General features: G+C 54.4%; 1 protein-coding gene across 1 annotated transcript; it reads left to right on the top strand.

Moving 5' to 3' along the window:
• Positions 1-59: 59 nt before the first annotated feature.
• On the top strand, positions 60-20,642 carry LOC149869957 (uncharacterized). Its single transcript, XM_090035271.1, is given in 5 exon segments — positions 60-1,506; positions 2,176-2,349; positions 3,902-3,986; positions 9,133-9,249; positions 10,397-20,642. Coding segments are annotated over 4 exon segments (1,623 nt in total). The 5' UTR covers positions 60-1,506; positions 2,176-2,247; the 3' UTR covers positions 11,716-20,642.
• Positions 20,643-21,152: the final 510 nt, after the last annotated feature.

The following is a 21,152-nucleotide window of genomic DNA, read 5'->3' as shown; positions in this document are numbered from 1 at the left end:
CCCGCGGCGGGGCGGGTGCAGCTGGCACGGGGTGAGGGGCTGCGGGCGGGTGTGTGCACTGCTGGGGGCAGGGGCTGTGCGCGGGAGTCTGTAGCGTTAGGCCTGCGTGGGGGACTGGGGAAGACGCTGCTCCTCCGGAGTGAAGTCGGGAGGGGTCCTGGGACTGGAGTTCGTCCCGGCTGGGCAGGGGGCTCGGGGCCCTGACACGTGTCCGGGGGCAGCAGTCCTGGCCCGTGGGAAGGGCTGCCAGGAGGAGCTGTGCTGGAGAGGGGGGCGTCAGCGCTGGGGAATCCTGGGGGCACCCTGGAGACGGGGCCACGCTGGTGCCAGGCTGGGGCATGCAAGAGATGGGGGGGCTGTGGTTGGGGGTGTCTGGGGCCAGCCCGGTCCCTGCAGTCAGTGTGGGGCAGAAAGGGAGGGAGGACGACCACGAGGCTGCTCTGCATGTGGACGGTTGGGACTGGGGCAGGGTCACCCATCACGTGGTGATGTTGGTGCTGCCTGCTTTCCTGCAGGGCCCCAGAGCCTGGAAGCTGTGGGCAGGTGCTGTCCATAAGCACAGGGGAGCACGAGCCCAGGCTCCGGCTGCAGGAGGGCTGTCCTGGGAGAGATGGTGGCTGTGCAGGCTGCAGGAGGGCTGTCCTGGGAGAGATGGTGGCTGTGCAGGTGTCCGTGGCAGCTTTGGCCGTTCTATTCACAGCCCTGCTGCAGCCAGAGGTGATGCTGGAGGAGCAGGACCCAGGGGGTCTCTAGGCAGGATCTTGGTAGGCAGGACAAGTCCCTCCTGTCCTCCAGGCTAGGGAGGGGGGTGGACCACCAGTAAAGCAGCTGCAGGAGGAGCCGGTCCAACTCCGGGAGATCCGGGGCAGGAGCTGATGCATGCCATGCCTGAGATTCCCTCAGAGACTTGACACTTGGCCCCAGGGGACAACCTCCCCACCCCAGAGACCAGGTGTCAATGCTTCTGGTGTGTCCACTACCTGGAAGCCAAGATACCAGGGGAGGTTTGTAGTCACCTGCCAGTGCTGGCTGGAGATGCAGCAAGGAGCAAATCCTGGACCAGTTCCAGGCCAAGGAGATGCAGAGTTGGGAGTGGGGGGCGCAGCGTGGAGACCTGCTGAGTCCCCAGTTGAGGCATTTCAGCTAGTACTGGAGGAGGACGAGGAGAAGCTCCAGGTGAAAACGTTTCACCCTGATCATGGACACTGCTGTCCCTGTCTCCATGTGCTTGCAGGATGTTCCCTCCATGCTCTGTTGATCCCAGATCCCCAGTGATGTGTTTATTTCATGCCCAGGTCACAAGGAGTGTGAAGGTCGAGGAAGTGCCCTCAGATGAGATGCAGCCCACTGGGGCATTGCAGGACCCTGGTGATTCCTGGCCAGAGCAGTTACAGGTCCATTGTGTGGACTGGCCTCTGGAGCAATCTGGAGAGAAGGAAACTCCAGGGCCTCAGGACAAGCCACCTCATGTCCCCAGAGAAGAGCCCCTGCCCCACCAGGAGTCAGGTGAGGTACAGAATGGAGGCCCGGGCATGGGTCTGGGTGCCTGAGTAGCTGTCCTGCATGCAGGGGAAGAAGCTCGAATGTCTGCCCCTGCCCAGGACAGGGCTGCAATATTTGTAACCAGGTGGCTGGGCTGAGATGGAGCTCTGGTCTCTGTGCATGGGCAGCTCCCAGGCTAGGGGGTCCCTGATCTTTCTCACTGCATGTGTGCAGCGCCCAGCACAGAGGCTTTATCTCATCTGGGCCATGTCAGGCTGCTGCAATAACGAACAATAACCTAATTCACGTCCCCGCAGTCAGGGTTCACTGACCCCTTTCTCATGCCCCCGTGAGCCCTCTGTGCTCGATAAGGGCCTGGTGCAGGTGATGGGAAAATGAGACTGCAGATTCCCCTGAAACTGAGGGGACCTGGGAGTTGTCAGCAGGGGAAAGCTCTGACGTAGTGCTGTGATCACCACCTCGCACTGGGAGTTATTGCGGCTCATCTCTAGCCTGATACTGGCGGAGGTTTGCTAGCAAGAGCTGTGGGATTTTGAGTCTTCCTTTTCCCCTGTCTTCCACACTCTGAAGCCTCTGTCTGCCTCAGTCCCAGGCCCGTACAGGTGACTAACAGGGCTTTCCTTGTGCCAGCAGCACCAGGGCTAACCTGTGTATGCTCTTTTCCACCTGCAGGTGCTGGGACCCTGAGGAGAGTTGAGCACAAGCCTCCTGGAGAAGAGCCTGTAATTCTGGAGCTGCAAGAGGATGTCCCCAGGGAGCCTGGAGGAGAAGCGCTCCCTGACCCCTGAGCCAGGCCAAGTGCAGAAGGGGCAGGGCAGGCCTCCAAAGCAGGAGGAGAGCTTGGAGGTGAGCAGGGCACCAGGTCCAGTTGGGGACGGGAGCACAGTTGGGGCAGAGCACAGGAGGAGCCAGGGGTGGTGTAAAGAGTTTGGGGAGTGGAGAGACTTGAAGAAAGTCTCTCCTGGTGCCTGTACTGTTCAACATCTTTTTCAGCAATCTGAATGTGGGTATGGAAAGCACACTGTCCAAATTTGCTGACGGCACTAAAATGTGGGGCAAGGTAAGCATGCTGTGGGGGAGGGACAGAATCCAGCTAGATCTAGACAGGTTGCAGAGGTGGCAGATGAGAATAGGATGAAATTCAATGCGGACAAGTGCAAGGTGCCGCATCTAGGGAGAAGGAACCAGCAACACGCCTATAGGCTGGGAACACCCTTCTTGTTAACACAGAGGCAGAAAGGGATCTTGGAGTCATTGCTGACTCCAGGATGAACATGCGAGGAAGCGATCAGTAAGGCTAACCTCACCTATTCGTGCGTCTACATATGCATCACAAGCAGATCCAGGGAGGTGGTCCTTCCCCTCTGTGCGGCATTGGTCAGGCCACAGTTGAAGTAATGCATCCAGTTCTGGTCGCCACACTTCAAGAGGGATGTGGCTAGCATTGAGAGGGTCCAGAGAAGGGCCGCTTGCGTGGTCAAGGGGCAGCAGGTCAGGCCCTATGAAGAGAGGTTAAAGGGCCTGAACCTACTCAGCCTCCACAGAAGAAGGCTGAGGGGGGATCTGGTGGCCATTTACAAACTCACCGGGGGGGCCAGCAGAAAATGGGGGAGGCTCTGTTCCCCCTGGGCACCACCGGGGATTACTAGGAATAACGGCCACAAATTATTAGAAGGCTCAGGCTGGACATCAGGAGGCTCTCCTTTATGGGAGAGTCCCCGTTCCCCATGCATTATCGGGAGTAATGAGGAATAACGGCCACAAGTTGACTGAGAGTAGATTCAGACTAGACATCAGGAGGTGCAACTTCACGGTCAGGGCAGCTGGGAGCTGGAACCAACTTCCAAGGGAGGTGGTGCTTGCCCCTATTTTGGGGGTCTTCAAAAGGAGGCTAGACAATCGCCTAGCCAGGGTCACTTGACCCCAGCATCCTTTCCTGCCCATGGCAGGGGGTCAGATTTGATGATCTGCTTAGGTCCCTTCCAACCCTACCAACTATGAAACTGTGGTGATGGAGGCTGCAAACACCCCAAGCTGGTATTAGCAGGAGCTCTTTCCGCAATACAGATAGCCAGGGGTGCTGGTATGGGAGGGCCTGGCAGAGTGCATGGAGCTGGGGCTCCCTGCCCCTAAAAATACTGCCCAGACTGCCTCAAAGGACTGAGCAAATAAAAAGTGATGAGCTGGGCTAAAGCTGACATGAACTCCTTTGTGCACAGCTGCATCTACATCACACCCTTTCCTGTGATGGCTAAGCCTGCAATTAGTTGTAATACAGAGTGATTGCAGACTGGGTTGTGGGGGCTGGAAGCAGCTAGTAGAGGAGTCGCTGATGGTGTAATGCTTGCGACTGCAGTTCTGGGAAGTGTTTGAGGATGTGGCTGTGTATTTCACGCAGAAGGAGTGGGAGCTGCTGGAAGATGAAGATAGGGTGCTTTACCGGGACCAGATGCTGAGGAATTTCGAAGCCCTCGTTTCTCTGGGTAAAGCTCTGTTTCTTGCTTTTCCCTGGAGGTATGTGAACTGTGGAGTTTTGTACTCATCTTCCTCTATTTCAACAGTCTCACCTTCGTGAATTTTGGCAGGACATTTAAATTCAATTCCTCCCCACTGCTCTGTCAATGATCAGACCTTGCTTACGTTTCTTATTAATATATTCTCCTTCGTTTGGGCCAACCTCCTTCACCTGTGTACATACAGTCACTAACAGCTCTTCCTTAGGGAATTGTTTTGATTTCCTTCCTCCCTTACCTAGTGTGTCCTGTCCAAACACATTTAACAATCCTAGCGTGCTCTGTTCAGTGCTATCTAAATTCTTTTTCTCCTCCTTTGGTTATGACCCAGCACAAGTTAATGGAAGTCTTATCTGCCTCTGCTGCTACATATAGATGATGGTTAATCATGACCCCCAAGTCCCTTTTGACTGTGGTGCTAGCAAGCGTAGCACTGTTAAGCCCGTAAGATTGCTGCAGGTTTTTCTTCCCAAGGTGGAGTACCTTGCATGTTTCGGTGTTGAACGCCATCAGGTTATTGTCCGCCCATTTTCTGAGCCTGTCAAGGTCGACCTGGATCACCATCCTGTCCCCTGGTATGGATGCTCTACGCCAAAGTTTGGTGTCATCCGCAAACTTGGCCAGTCCGCTTCTAATACCAATGTCCACATCTCTAATTAAGATGTTGAGTATAGGCCCAAGGATGGAGCCTTGGGGGACCCCACTGATCACAGCGCACCATGATGATTGACTTCCATCAACTACCACTCTCTGGGTCTGACTTCGGAGCCCATTCCCAGGGATTGGACTGTGATGTGGCCAAGGCTGCAGTTGGCCAGTTTTTCTATGAGATCATCATGGGATACCAGATGGAAGGCTTTTTTAAAATCAAGATGTGTTAATCAATGTCAATCTCTTCTCCCTTGTCCAAGTGATATGTCACCTGGTCATGGAAGGAGATGAGATTGGTCAGGCAAGACCAACCCGCAAGAAACCCATGCTGGCTGTCCCTCAGTATGTTGCCATCAGCCAGTTTGTCAAGAACGGTCACTTTGATAATTTTTTCCAAGATCTACCCTGGGATAGAGGTCAGGCTGATGGGCCTGTAGTTCCCCAAATCTACTTTCCTTGCTTTCTTGAAGATGGGCGCCACATTGGCCTTCTTCCAGTCTTCGGGCACTTTGCCTGAGCGCCACGAGTTTTTGAAGATCTGTGCCAGTGGCTGAGCTATGATGCCTGCCAGCTCCTTAAGTACCTTAGGGTGTAAACTGTCTGGGTCAGCTGACTTGAAGGAGTCCAGCTTCTCAAGGTGTTCCTTCATATGGTCTACACTGATGAAGGGTAACTATTCTCATTCACCCTGGCTGTCTCGTACCATATTGAGCAGGGCCATCCCTTAGGGCTGGTGAAAAACTGTTGCAAAATACCCATTAAGCGGGTTGGTCTTTTTCTGGGCGTCAGTTGTCCGGTCTGGTTTAGCAGGGGTCTAATGTTACCCTTGCTTTTCCTCTGGCTCCCCACATATCTAAAAAAGGACTTTTTAGTGTCCTTGATATGTGTAGCCAGTTGGAGTTCAGTTGCAGCCTTGTCTTTCCTGGTTTGCTCCCTGCAGGTTCAGACCACTGCAGAGTACTCCTCCTTTGAGGTGGATCCAGTTTTCCATCCTTTGTAGGTCTTTTTAGACACAGGAGGTCCACTAGTTCCCTGCAGAGCCAAGGGGGGCTGCTGTACTTTTTTGCTGCCTTTCCTCCAAGTTGGGATGGAAATGGCTTGTGCTTCCAGGATCACTCCCTTGAGGAGCAACCACTTGTCCTGAGCTTCCCTCCCCTTCAGGTTGTAGTCCCATAGGGCCTCGCCAACAAGCCTCCTGAGTTTGTTAAAGTCAGCTTTCCTGAAGTTGAGGACTTCTGCATTGCTGACTGGCTTTGCCAGTTTACGGCAGATGCTTTCATAGACATTATTTCATAGACCCCTTAAGCCCTGCTCCAAAGCCCTGTAGCATCTCATGACCTGGCTGGGATTGCTCCGAGCTGTGTCATTTGTGCCCACATGGATAAGGAGCATAGCGTAGTGGTTGGTGAGCTGGATGAGTATCGGGATCCTCTTGGCTACATCTCGGATACGGGCCCCAGGGAAGCAGCAGACCTCCCAGGCTAGGGGATCGGGGCGGCAGATCATGCCCTCAGTCCCCCTCAGGAGGGTGTGTCCAACGACAACCACTCTGTGTGTGGCCTTAGGGAGAGCAGGAACGGTAGTTGTGGGTGAGCCTGCATTGCCAGCAGGAGCTGGCAGCTCTGCAGGCTCTACTGGGGCTGCAAGAGGTTCATACCTGTTGCAGAGCTCCAGAGGGGAGGGGGACCCTGGTGCAGCAGGCCTTGGGGCCATTGACCACCTTGGACAGTATGGGAGATCCTTGAGTCCTCCTTTGTCCTGGGAGGTGACCTTGGTTTAACCTCAGCCTCCATGGGGTGAAGGGGCTGACAGGAGGAGTCTGTCTCCTGCTCACTGACCATGATGGCATTGAGTCTCTGGACTGTGGCCTTTATCTGGCACCCCAGAGACTCCAAAGTAGAGCAAACCCTGCAAGGGGAGATGGCCATGATCCCAGTCCAATGTGCCTGGAAATGTGCCAGGCCGCCTGCGCAGCCAAGAGCCAGAGGCTCCGTTCACGTGGAGCCTGGAACCACGGGTTCTGTCTGGGTGGAGGCCTCTGAGGTACCAGAGGGGGAGGTCTCAGACTCTGAGGGGACCCTCAGGGTGCGACGTGCCCATCTGCATTGTGCTGCTGGTAGTCCAGCTGCTGATGGGACTACCTTCCATAAGGCTCACCGGCAGGACCTTGGGCTCCCCCACTCACTCTCAGCACAGGAGTTTGTGCAAAACTCGTGTGCTGGGCACAGAAGCATGTCTGTTTGGGCATCCTGTTCGTGAGGCTCCAGTTGCATGGCACGCTCGTGGCTCCAGTTGCATGGCAAAGTAGGAGCCGGGGGCGGGGGTGAGGTATGTTGCTCCTCTCCTCCTCTCAGCTGCCCTGCAGCTGACTGGGTTGGGGTCCCTCCCTGCCTGCCATGAGCCCCACCTACCTCCAGCTGTGCTGGGGGTCTGGGTCGAGGTCCTGCTGGGGGCGGTCCTGGGCATCCCTGGGCTCAACAGAGGCGCAATGGGCTTCTGCATCTCTCGCTGGAGCCGGGAACAAACTGCAGCTTTGCCGTTGGCAGGCCCTTTTTAAGCTGTACGCATGCACAGAAGGGCTCGCTGACGGTGCCACGCTGCTCTAGGGGCTGGGGGGTCCCTGCCCCACAGAAGAAGGGGATAGGTGAGTGTCCCCCTTCCCCTGTTTCACGTGCCAGGTGGGACTGGTTGTCTGGCTCCCTGGAAACTGAGCCAAGTGGGACCCTGCGGGGGGAGCGACATGTCCCTTCTCCACTCCACTCAAGTGCCCCGCAGCTGACTGGGTTGGGGTCCCTCCCTCCCTGCTGCGGGCACCACTTATCTCCAGCTGTGCTGGGGGTCCCACCGGGGGGGGGCGGTGCTGGTGGTGCCTAGGCTCAATGGGGGTTCAACGGACTTCCGCCCCCGTGTCTCTCGCCAGGGTCAGGGACAAACCTTTCCAGGGGAGCTCTAATACAGCGGCTTGTTCTGGCTTGTGTGCAGGATTGAGGGTACTTGCCTTTTACTAAATAAGTTTGTTTTTCTGATGCTTTCTTTTCCCCCAGAGGATTTCTGTAGGGACATGCTCAAATGGTTTCTCAAGCTTAACAAAGACCATATAGACCGTTTCTACAATATGGCCTTTCACATGCTGTGAAATGTCTGTGTTCTGCCGTGTTTTCTCCTTAACCATGAGTCCCAGGAACTTTGTTTTAAACCCTGCAGTATTTGGCAGTGTGTGAACTCCTTTTCCCTTCTGGGATGATCCTCCCATAGGATGGGATGATTGCTTAATTTGCAACTACAGTTGTTATAAAATCAGCCTTTCCTGCATGCCAGTGATACTGAATTACCCTCTCTCCCAGAAAACGTTTCTTTGTCAGTGTAACAGAGAGTCTGGGGCTCTCTGTTCCTTTAAGAGGAAAAGTATTCAGGTAGGCAGCTCTTGAAGGACTAATAAGGCAATTAGCAGCCAGCCAGTCCAGGCAGTCACCTGACCAGATGTATGCAGGGCCCTGGAAGCATGTGAGGCCAAGCCTGGGGCTGGCAAGGGAATCTGTCCCTGGCTGCCACAGGGGAAGGAGCTTCTGCCTAGGTAGGCCACCCAGGGATGCTGGGCTTACGGTTTGCTGCATCTAGGAACTCTGAGGCTTGGGGAGCTCACACGGAGCCTGTGCTGGGAGGTGCACTGGCACAAGGGGAGAAAGAAGGTTTGCCCTCTTAAAGGAAGAGGACTGCCATCTCTGTTTATGTCACACTACAGGCACTTACGATTTATGTTACTGTTTCTAGCGGTGGTTTGGGATGAGGCTGGAAAGCCTCGTGAGTGCCAGGCGGGCACTCAATTGCCTTGAGCCCTGCCAGTGGCAGGCTCAGGGCTGGATGCCTTATTGATGGAATGATACTCTAGGGGTCGATGCTCTCGGGATGGTGCGGGGCACGGTGATGGAGCCACCGGGGGTATTACGGCCACCCCTGGGACCCTGGTGTGTTACTGTCATTCACCTGACTTGGATGCTTTTCCCTGCCACGAGTCCTTGCTTTAAGCCTTAACTGAGCATAAGCTCGTTACCATTTCTTTTCCTGGAATTACACTAATAAGAGAGATGTTATTCATCCATAAGTGTGTCTAACGTCTCTTCATTTTGGTACCTTGAGAACAGTAAAACTTTGTCTGCCTTCTAGTACGTCCCAGGTCACTGCATCTCCACACCTTTCCCAGGTGACTCCGTCAGTTTTAATGTCCTTTCTAAACCAGGAGTGGTTGGTGCTTTGTTTCCTGTGACCATCCCTCCACCACCTGGGTGACAAGACTATCATGTATTGAAAGCTGCTCCCTGCAATGCCTTCTGGACATCCTAAATGCCCATCCTCCCTTGTCCATCAAGGTCCTAACACAAAGCTTGGATCCATTCCCCAAATCCCGTTTGGTTATTCTGCAGCCAAAACCCAGTCACAGACCCTCTTTAACCACTGTCCCAAACAGGGTATCGAGGTCCCACACCTGACTTAATCTGCAGCATCCAACGAGGACAGGTGGAGCTCTGGGTCTGTGATGATGAGGACTATAGGGAAATCTCGAGGTTGGAGGACCTTTTGCCAGGTGAGTTTTAGCTGCCCTTTCCACCTGACCCCTCTCAGAAGTGCTCTATGCTCAGAGTGCCAGAGGTACCAGGGAATTGCAGACCTGGTTCCCGTTATCTGAAATTCAAAGAGGTGCAGACAAGCTGCTGTTCCCTTTTTCTCCCTCTAATAACAGACATTAGGGGACAATCGGATTTAGGGTCTTGATTTTTTTTTTCCCCCCCCCCATCCCTGGCATACCGTGATCTTAAGTTTCTGTCTTCACTCAGCAATGTAAGAGTTCATTCCACAGTGCAAAGTAGCAATACCTCTCTAAAATGCTGTCCCAGGGCATGACAGGATTTGTAGTTCCCCCATGGAAATCAGCATGGTATGCAGAGGCTCTTCCATTACCGTAGGGCAGTGAAGAATCTGGGGCCCTGCCTGCTTCTGGTCAGGTTGACCTGGAACCTAGGAAGTGTTTCATCATGGCCTCAGGCTGGATTAAATGGTTCCATGGCATGGGTTAGATTCAGAAGCTTTTAAGTTGTGGGAGCAAGTGAATACCCCATGGCTTTCACCAGAATTGCCCCATTCCTGCTTCCTCTCTGGGGTCCTGACAGTCACAAAGACTGAGACTCAGCACAATCCAGGTTCAAGTTGATGCCAAGGCCTTGGACCCGGTGCAGACTCCTGTAACATGGAGCCCACCTGGGACCTGTCAGCAGAGGAAAGCTCTGTGGGCTCATTGGCTGCACCAGACCTTGTCCTGGAAGCAGGCAGGAAACACAGCCCTGCTCATTTCAGAAGAGAGAGGCACAGCTCTACATCCTTCCCTCCTATTTAGTCCGTTAGAACATGAAGCCATTCAGGTACTGTCTTAGCACACATGTCCCACATGTGCTTCTCCTAGCAGGGCCTGAGGTGATGGGGCTGACAGCTGGGCCAGAAACTCTGGAGAATCCTGCTCTGAACTCTGCCGACAAGGGAACATTAGCCCAGTGCAGGGACCTACCCCTCCTACAGTGCCAGCACTTGGGGCTTCAGCAGGAAGACCTTGTTTTCTGTAGGAACGCAAGTGCAAAGTTTTAGGTGTGCTCTGAGGCTCATCACAGGCAAAGGAATAGCAGGGTTTGCCCTTTGCCAGCAGAGTAGGGACTAATGTGGATTTTTTCTTCACCATGCAGGAGGTGCCTGGCTGCTGAGCAGAGCTGAGGAGCAAGCTTCTGCACAAGGGCCTGCAGACTTGGAGCCACCACAGACTTCCACAGGAAGTTTGGGTGAAATGGACTTCCTAAGACCTGAGGAGGATCAATGGCACAAGAGTCAGGGGAGGCCCCAAAAGCTGAAGGAGAATGTAGCAGTGAACCAGGTACCAACTGGGCACGAGAGTGGAGAAGGGACCAAACCCAGAAAGATCCCTAGGTGCAAGGAAGAATTTGTGGAGCTCAGAGCCCTAAAGAGCCACTGGAAAGAGGCACTACATCTAAGTCAAGGCAGTGGGGAGGGCCTCAGAGGGAAGCAGGAGCTCACTACCAAGTACAGGGGTAGAGCTGAGGAGAAGCCACGTCAGTGCTCTGAGTGTGGGAAGAGCTTCACTCACTCCTCCACCATGGCCCGGCACCAGCGTCTCCACATGGGGCAAAAGCCGCATCAGTGTTTGGAGTGTGGAAAGAGCTTCACTCAGTCCTCCAGTCTGGCTCAGCACCAGCTGCTCCACACGGGGGAGAAGCCACATCAGTGTTCAGAGTGTGGGAAGAGCTTTGCTCAATCCTCCAACCTGGCTGAGCACCAGCGTATCCACACAGGGGAGAAGCCACATCAGTGTTCGGAATGTGGGAAGAGCTTCACTCGCTCCTCTAGCCTGGCTCAGCATCAGCGTATCCACACAGGGGAGAAACCACATCGCTGTTCGGAGTGTGGGAAGAGCTTCACTTGCTCCTCCAGCCTGGCTTGACACCAGTATCTCCACACAGGAGAGAAACCACATCACTGTTCGGAGTGTGGGAAGAACTTCACTCACTCGTCCAGCCTGGCTCAACACCAGCGTCTCCACACGGGGGAGAATCCACATCAGTGCTCAGAGTGTGGGAAGAGCTTCACTCGTTCCTCCAGCCTGGCTCACCACCAGCGCCTTCACACAGGGGAGAAGTCCCATCAGTGCTTGGAGTGTGGGAAGAACTTCACTCACTCCTCCGGCCTGACTTGGCACCAGCATATCCACACGGGGGAGAAGCCACGTCAGTGTTCAGAGTGTGGGAAGAGCTTCACTTGCTCTTCCAGCCTGACCCGGCACCAGTGTATCCACACGGGGGAGAAGCCATATCAGTGTTCGGAGTGTGGGAAGAGCTTCACTCGCTCCTGCAGTCTGGCTCGGCATCGGCATATCCACACAGGAGAGAAGCCTCATCAGTGCTCAGAGTGTGGGAAGAGCTTTACCTGCTCCTTCTCTCTGGCCCAGCACCAGCTCATCCATATGACGGAGAAGCCACATCAGTGCTTATAGTGTGGCAAGTGCTTCCCCAACTCCTCCAAACTGGCTTAGCAAAAACGCATCCATATCCAGGACCATCCATAATTTTGCCAGCAATGAAGGAAGGGTTTGGGGACATTTACCTGCTCAGCATCCACCAGTGTCTGCATCCAAGCAAGCAGTCTCATGCTGATGGACTGCAGCAAGAATTCACCCATTGTTGTTGCCTTCTAGGGCCCTGCAGAGCCTAAAGGACACAGAGGCTGTCCCCCAAGGTTTGCTGAGGGGGAGGGGTTAAAAGAAAACACCTTATGCAGAGGCCAGCCCAGACACTTGGGGAACCTGTGAGGGGATGATTTTTAAATCATCCCAGCATTGCCAGGAGTGACCAGGAATAACGGTCACAAGCTGGCAGAGGGGAGAATTAGGCTAGATATCAGGAGGTGCTACTTCACGGTCAGGGCGGCTAGGATCTGGAACCAACTTCCAAGAGAAGTGCTGGCTCCTACCCTGGGGATCTTTAAGAGAAGGCTAGATGTACACCTTGCTGGGGTCATTTGACCCCCCAGTACTCTTTCCTGCCATGGCAGGGGGTCAGACTAAATGATCTGCTCAGGTCCCTTCTGACCGTAGAAGCTATGAAATCAGACCTGGAGATGTGTCATCCCCATCATTTTCTGAAAGCAGTCAGTGCCCCCTCAAGTAGAAGAGTACTTTCACATTAGGGTGCCTTCTCCAGGACAGCTGGCTCCTAATAATCCCCCCAGGGCCTTTCTTTGTTAGATTCCCAGCTTTGTCTTCTCTCCTGATTCCCGGGTTTGGCATGTTACGTTCTTGAGTTGCAGGAAGGAGGACACTTACGGCTGGGGAAGCATTCCTTGTTTCCAAATAACCATGTCATTGCCTTTCCTTCTCACCACACCACCCCTGTGGTGCACCCAAGACCTGCACATTCCCATCGGAGTCTACACGAAATTGTCACTGCCAACCCATGAGCCCAACTTGGCGGGTTTTGCTTCTCAGCCCCTTGTCAGGACTCTGCACCAAGAGATGCCAGCTGCCCCCGCTGTTCTGCTTTATAGAACCATAGAAAATTAGGGGTAGAAGGGAAAATTAGGGATCAGGAAGTCATCTAGTCCAACCCCCTGCTCAAAGCAAGACCATCTCCAACTAGATCATCCCAGCCAAGAATGGAGATTTCACCACCTCTCTGGGTAACATGTTCCAAATCCTCCACTTTGTCTAGGTCACTCTGAATCCTAGTTCTACCCTCCAGCATATCAACTACTCCCCCCAGCTTGATGTCATCAGCAGACGTGCTGAGTGTGCTCTCTATGCCATCTTCCAGGTCATTGATGAAGCTATTGAACCAGACTGCCCCTAGTACCGATATACCCTTTTCTATAACAGATTCCTTGCTAATTAGGTGCCACAATTTAACATGGTATCCCTGTACTTGGTCTCTCTGTCCTGTCCAGAGCTGTGAATTAGGAACAGAGCAGGGCCTGGACCCCTTTCCAGGGCAGAGCTCTCTGCGACTTCCTAGCCCCTTTGCTTTCCACAGGATTCACCACAGTCCGGGGGCTGCGAAGTGTCTGGAGCAGGAGCTCGTCATACTCAAGACATTACATCAGGAGTGGGCAAAATACGGCCTACGGGCCAAATGCAGCCTTCCAGGCCTTTCTGTCCAGCCTGGGCACCCCTAAAAATGTAGTAAATTAATATTTATTTGCTCCTGGCTGCTTGTCAAAGATGGCAGGAGACAGGGGCTGTAGGACCCAGGGGGAGCCAGCAGTAGGAGTCCAGCCCTGCCCACCCCCAACCATTTTCCTGCTTCCTGCCCCTGCCCTATTCTAGCAGCACCTCGTTTCCAGGTTGGGGAGGATGGGGCCATGTTGAGGGGTGGGGGAGGTGCAGGCAGGGGCAGAGTGTGAGTGTGTGTGTGTACAAGCAGGCAGGGAATGTGTGTGTTAGTAGGGTGAGTCCTACATGCACGTTCCACCATACACATGCACCCACACCCCCCCTCACATGGCCATACACACAGACTCTCACACCCCCCTCAGCACACCCCAGCCACCCTCCCCCCGGCAGCCCCCCACGTTGAACATATCCACACCCTCCCCACCTACCCACACTCCCATGGCCCCCTGGACATCTGTGGTCTTTGAGTCTGTCCCCTGCTGCGGCAGGCAAGTGTATCACGTAATCCTGTTCACAAGCCTGTCCTGGTGCTGAATTGGCTGTGAACATCTGGAGAGGGCAGAGCAGAAATAGATCCTTGCAAGGGAAAGCACCTTCTTTTCTCTTGCTGCAGAGGATGACTCAGACAAACATTCGAACACCTTGCTGGGGTCATTTGACCCCAGTACTTTTTCCTGCCAAGGTAGGGGGTCAGACTTGATGATCTGCTCAGGTCCCTTCCGACCCGACTAACTATGAAACCTATATTTCCCCCACTCACAATATACAAGAGTAAGACTTCATTTTAAGCTATTGTGCCATCACCTCTATGTGTGCTACACAAACACATGATATATCGGGACAAATATTTTTTTAATCAAATTAATGAATGTTATAGATGTTTGATTGTTAGAATATAATTTGGGTGGGTTTCTTTGGTTCCAAGATGGCAAAACCCCTTGCTGAAAGGAATACGTCTGGGGGGCAAGGGGAGGAACTTCTGGAGGCAAAGATCTGGGGTAAGGGGCAGGGACTTTCAGGCACAAGATGATGACCAGGGGGTGGGGCACCTGTCAAGGGCCAGGGCTACCTATACAGCCCTTGATAGCTTGCCATAACTTGGTAAGTGGCCCTCCACCTGAAATAATTGCCGGCCCCTGCATTACACCCATGTCCTGCTATGCAGCAAGGACCCAGCTTTTTTGAATGGCCCTCTGCCTAAGAGAAAGTAGAAACTCTTTCCTGGGTTAAATGTGATAGTTGGGGTAAAGCAGGTCCAGCCTGTGACAGGTCCTGCTTCTTGGGGGCGGGGGGGGGGGCGGTATGAAGGCATCCTCTGGGTGACATGCAGTACATTGTAATCACCCATTGGGAATGATTTCCTTGGGGACCCAATGCTGCAGGGGGGCACTAAGGGTAGAATATTTTGGGGGGGATGACTATTCCCCATCTGCCTCCCTGGCCCTGCAGCAGGTCCCCCCCTGTGGTGCCTGGGAGGCATCTGAAGCACCTTATTGGAGGCCAAGGGGAAATGCAAACTGCAATGCATGGTGCAACCCCCCCTCCCCCCCCACCAGCTTTGTCAAATGGGCAAGTCCCAGGGGCTGACGAATGTTAAACAGCGTCATTCATAAAATGGCAGTAGGAAGAGAGCAGGACTTTGGTCACAATGGAGCATCTGCCGTGAGATGCTGCAGGCAGTGAGAAGAGTTTTAGATGCATTAGAAGCAGGAAACCAGGCAGAGAACCAGCGGGGCCAGCAGATGACTGCCGTGCCATCAGGGAGGAGAGTGGAGAAGCAAAGTGGATTACTTGTATTGGTGTTGACGATGGAGGATAAACTGGGCAGGTAAAGAAAACACTAGCAAGCTGGAGGACCTGAGGGCACTCCCCTGAGGGTTTGGAAAGGACTCCAACATGAAACTGCTTAACTCTTGGCAAGTCTGTAACCTATCCTTACTAACAGCCTTGGTGCCAGCCTCGGTAACACCCATTTTCAGACTGGGCTCCAGAGATCTCAGGAAATACAAGCTGGAGAGTCTCCCTTGTATCCCTAGCAAATTGGCTGAATTGCTAATAAAGAATCAAGTCAGCAGTCACATGGATAGATGTGATATAGTAGGGAAGAGTCAGCATGGCTTTTGCAAAGGGAGATCTTTTCCCACCACCCTGCAGAGGTTCTCTGAGGGCAGTACCAAGCCTGTGGATGAGGGGCACCCAGCTGATGTGCTGTGTCAGCATATGACCAGGTCCCTGTCTCAGCTCACACCGCCCCCTGCTTCCATGGCTACCAGCCTTTCGTCTCTCCAATGTACCTGCTTTTCTCACCTGACAAGCCTTGGTTTTACTCCATATGTGGGTAGGTGGAGAGAAGACAGGCCAGCTGATGGGGTGGGTGCCTGTTGCTGCCTCGTCTGCCACTCTGACCAGTGATTCTCCATTGTTGGGTCCTGTGGGTTCTTCTCCCTCAGGCCCTTCTCTTCTCTTTAATGCCTTTAGCTCCTTTTCTATGGGCCCAGCATCCAGCTGGCTTTCCTGTTTCCCTCAAGCTTATACATCAGTCCTTGCCTGGCCTCTCCTTTTCCTGCTGTAGCCTGAACTACCTCCCTTTTCTGCTCTGCTTGCTGCTGGGGCCCTGTCCTTAAATTGCTAAGGGCTCCCGCCCAGTTTCCTACTCCTGAAGGGAGGAAGGGGAGCAGCAAAATAAAGACACTGACATTCAGAAAAGCAGATTTTAACAAACCTGGGGACCTGGCAGGCAGGGTCCCCTGGGAGACAAATCTGAGGAGAAGAGGTGCCTGAAGGAGGTTCTCTTAGGGGCACAGGAGAAAGGTGTCCTGATGTGCTGCAGGAATGGGAATTGCACCAGGAGACCAGCCTGGCCGCACTGCAATCTCTTCAATGAGCTCAGATTCAAAAAGAAATCCCACAAACACTGGACACTTGGTCCTAGCACTGGGGAAGCCTGTAAGAGCATCCCACATGCAGGGGAACATTAGGAAGGTCAGGGTCCGATTTGGGCTGCAATTCAAGGCAGGAGACCAAAGAGGCAATAAAAAGGGAATCTATAAGTATGTTAAAACGAGCAAAACCATAGGGCCCATGTACTGATACTGGCTGGGTAAGCAGTAGTTTTGCACAGAAGGACCTGGGGGGTACCAGTGGACAAGACGCTGAAGGTGAGCCAGCAGTGTACCCTTGTTGCCAAGAAGGCTAACAGCATCCTGGGCTGCATTGGCAGGAGCATTGCCCCTGGTCAGAGGGCTGGGGAACAGGACTGGTGAGGAGAGGCAGAGGAGTGTGGAGAAGAGATGACTGAGGTGGGATTTGATAGCAACCTTCAACTCCCTGCGGGGGGGGGGGGTGCGAAGAGGATGGAGCGGAACTGTTCTCAGTGTGGGCAGATGACAGAACAAGGAGCCATGGGCTCAAGTTGCAGCCAGGAAAGCTGAGGTTGGATATTAGGAAGAACTTTCTCCCAAGGAGGGTAGTAAGGCACTGGAACAGATTACCCAGAGAGGTGGTAGATTCTATCCTTGGAGGCTTTCTTAAGACCCACCATGGCAAGGCCTTGGCTGGGATGATATAGTCAGGGTTGGCCCTGCTTTTGGCAGGGGGCTGGACTAGCTAACCTCCTGAGGTCCGTCCCAGGGCTCACATGTGGATCTATGAAGGCAAGCAGCCATCTAGGCGCAGGTCGTGCAGGTTCTGACCGAGCAGCAAGGGGACAGGCTGTGGAAGACGAGAGCAAGGTCAGTGTGGGCAGGGACCCAGACTGGGTTGGAGATGGAGCTTCAGTCTACAGCAGGGAGCAGGTGACGTGGTCTGGCAGGGCCAAGCCTGGACTTGCTGTCCCAGCAGGGCCTTCACCCTACTCTCACCCTCAACCTTGGCCTGTGAGCCCTGGAAGGACCTGGGGAAGAGCTGGACAGGCAGGTGGGAGGTTAGCAGATGGGCCAGCGGGTACTTCAAGACAAACTTCTGATCCTGGCTGATCTTGATCCAGTGGCCCCACTCCACTTCACCATGCTGCACACCCAGCTGGGCTCCCTGTCACAGCAGATCAGGCTCAGGAGCTCTCCAGTATCCAGTGAGTGCCTGGGAGGAAAGGGGAGTGTGAAGCAGTCCTGGTCCAAATAGGCTGGGCCCTAATCTCATCCCAGAGCATTCTCACTCCCAGCCTCTCCTTGTTCTAACCCATTAGCTGCCCCACGCCTCTCTGAGCTGGGCTGGTACCCAGGCATCCGGGCTTTCATCCCCTACATGACTTGGGGGAAGTGACACTGAAGTCATCGTTGTCCAGGACCTTGAGCCCACTCTCTGCATAGCTGATTGCCTCAGGGATGGGGACACACTTGTAGGTGAAGTACTAAGCTGCCATTGTACCCTGGGACAGACAGGTAGGTGGTCGTGCTGGGGCTGTTCTTTGGCCTAGCACAGCAGAGGTGGCAGGAAGTGTGGGGAGGGAGTCACTAGAAGGTGCTACACTGCAGACAGCAGGGAGTTCCCTTGGTGGCCCAATGCTGCAGGGGGGGCAGTAAGGACAGGATGTTTTTTGGGGGTGGCTTTTCCCCAGTTGCCCCCCCTGTTCATGCAGCATGTCCCCCATGGTGGTCCCAGCTGTGGAGTGACACCCCATCCCTACCATAGTGCAAAGGGTGAGCGAGGAGCTGGGACCAAAAGCTGGGCATCACCTGCACAGCCCAGCCACTCCCCACCTTCCCTTGCCCCACGGTCAAAGCAAACCCCTGAGGGAGGAGAGGCCAGCAGAGAGCAGAAGAGGAGCTGCAGCTCATGGACCAGGCCTTGAATGCATGACACCAGGGGGCTCCTGTGACTCCTGGAGACCATCCCCCTAAAGATAGCAGGAGAGCCAGCCCAGGGTTGCTTCTGGCCAGGGAAGCGCATCTGCTGCTCAACAACTGCAAAGCAGCCAGGATCACAATCCATAGCAAGCACAGGCCCCCAGAGCAGCTTTGACATTATGGGGCTGGTATCCCACCCCAGCCATGTTGCTGCTGTGGGATTCTCTTGGGAGATGACAGGGAACGTCATGGCTCATTGGCTAACTGCATCTGAGGGAGACATGCATACATAGCTCTGAGCAACATGGCTAAGCTTTTCTAAATCCAAGCTCACTTCATCAGTTGCAGTTAGACAGTTACCTGCTTGGGGATGCCAGGGGGTGGGGGGTATTGAAGGTAGGTGAGGAATCCCGGAGAAGCGTGGTTGGAAGGGACCTTCATAGTCCAACCACTTCTTGAAGCAGGATCAGCCCCATCTGGACCGTCCCAGACACATCCATTGTCCAACCACTGGGCAAAACTACCATCCATCCCACAGCACCATGCATCACACTCGACCCTTGATCACACTTGGCCACAGGCAAAGGAGGGGGACCATGGCAGCCAAGTCATACTGTTGAAAAATTGGCAGGGGAAATGACTATGACCACCAAGGTGACTTTCCCGTGAACGTGGCAGAGGGCTGGACCCTGACCAAGGAAATGCAATTAAAATGGCACTATGTAGTGGAAGATCGCACCCTTCTGTGCTTGTGGACAGAACTCCCTATGAGAGCCTCGTTGTTAGTAGGGCTGTGTGAAATTTTGGCAGCCATTTTATTTTGGAGGTGCTTCAGCGCCCAAAACACTGAATCTGAATCGAAATGGAAGGCTCCAAAACATTTTGGAAATGTTGCGGAGAATTTCAGTGTTTCGATGGCAGGCTTGCAGGGAAACAAAAACTAGGAAGAGGGAGGGGAAAAGGATGGCTCTGATATTGACGGCTAGCTAGCTCCCAGTTTGATTCCCTAGCTCTCTGATCATTTCTCCAGCTCATCGCAGGGCCGTGGGCCCCAGATCTGCGTGCAGGGTTTCAACTTTTTGGCTTTGCCTATTGCCCTCCACCCCCCACCCCTGCTTTCTGCTACGTGTCATGGGGTTTAAGCCTTCCCAAAGGCAGCCAAAGCCAGAGTTTCCTGGCGAGGGGGTCTTGCCCCTCTGCTCAAGGTCAGACTGATACCAGATTTGGGGTCAGGAAGGAATTTTATGCCATGGTCAGAATGGTAGCGACTGGAGGAGCTTTTGCCTTCCTCTGTAGCAGGGGGCACCTACTGCCCCCTCACAGCTGTAGCAGGCGAGTGGAAGCCACAGTAGCAGCACAGCCTGGGGTGGGCTGGGGCCATCACTGGTGCTGGTGCCTCTTGGTTTGTGGGGCTGATGGGCTGGCCGAGCCCCATGGCCAGCGCCAGCAGGGAGGTGGGCAGCAAGGGGGCACAGCAGCCCCCCAAGGTGTGTGCCATAGATGGGGCATCACACCTGCCTGAAGGTGTGGGGAAAATGGGGGAGAAGTGGGGCATGGCCAAGGGTGCTGGGGGGGGGGGAGGGGGAGGTGAGGCAGGGGCAGGGATGGGAAGGGGACTTTCTACTCCAGTGGCATCAGGTCCAGTCTCTCTCATACACAACCACACAGAACCTAGGCGTCTGGGACACACACACGCACATGTGCCCATATATGGAACCCAGATGTCTAGCACATATTACATATGAAACCCAGGTATCCCAGACACACACAAAACCCAGGTGCAATCCCACACACACAACCCAAGCATTCACAACATGTTCGCACACGCCCCCCGCCCCCCAGCATTCAGAACAGCTGTAGAGGCAGCAGACCCATGTGGTGCTCCATGCTCCCTCCCATCACCTCCTCCTGCTCCCAAGCTAAATTCCTGGACCTTTTGCCAAGGTGGGGGGGAGGGGGTTGCAGATGGGGCTGTGGTAGGGCAGGGGAGTGGAGTGGGGAGAATGCCTGCTCCTCCAGTGGGGATAAGGTGGAGGGCCCTGTGAGGGCAGCAGAAAACTCTGTGGCCAGTGGGCAGCACAGAGGCCGATACCTGTGCTCTGGGGGCTCAGTGGCCAGGAGATGCTGCCTAGGGGGAGAGGAGGAAGGAGTGGGGGAGATGGCAGAGCTGCCTGGCCCAGCACGGCAGCCCCACCCCAGGGCACGGGTGCAAGACAGAGGCAGGAGCTGTCACAATCCAGACCTTGGGAGCTCCCCGGAGGCAGCCGTCACCCCACAGCAACAGGGGCGTATTGTGGCTCTGGGCCAGCCCCGTCCAGCAGCAGGGGCCTGGGTGCGGGGCCTCTGCAGGCTGCGGCCAATGCAGTCACTCACTGTGCTGCTCTCCCTGTGCCCAGAATCTGGCAAGACATGATGGAGAATGACAAGTAAGACCCGAAGGAAAGGAGGAAAGGGAGGCAATGGTCTGTCTGCCCAGCCATCCATATCTCCATCTAGTCCCTTCCACCCCACCCTGGAGCCTGCTTCTTCCTCAAGTGCTGTTAAATGATGGAGGAGGAGGTAAGTTCCTGCCCATCTCCCCCACCCTGAGCCATCCAGGCCCAAGGAGGCTTGGAGTTTCCTAGGCAGGACAGGCATTATGCCCCAAACTGGCTAGGCTGTGAACCCAGGCCTCTGAGCTGCCCCATCCCTGGCTCCACATGAGCTCACCATACCAAGCCCTTGTAGACAACCAGTGCCCTGATATAGGAGCAGCCAGTACCCTGGCTGGCTGCTGGGAGAACCACCTATATGTCTAGCACGAGCCAGGCTGCAAGTCTGCAGTTCTGCTGTGACAAGCCTCCTGCCTCCTGCCCTTGGCTTCTCCTGCCTCCTGACTTTGGTTTTCAGCTTATTTATGGGCTTCACCTTTGGATTTCCAGAGCAGCACCTGAGGTGCTGTGAAGCCATGCATATTTTTTTATTATTAAAATATATCTATTT

Source organism: Crocodylus siamensis, chromosome 2 (assembly GCF_052110815.1).
Source record: "Crocodylus siamensis isolate JL-2025a chromosome 2, ASM5211081v1, whole genome shotgun sequence".
Classification (NCBI taxonomy): Eukaryota; Metazoa; Chordata; order Crocodylia; family Crocodylidae; genus Crocodylus; species Crocodylus siamensis.
Note: the sequence above shows the minus strand (reverse complement) of the source record. Positions and strands in the feature narration are given on the sequence as shown.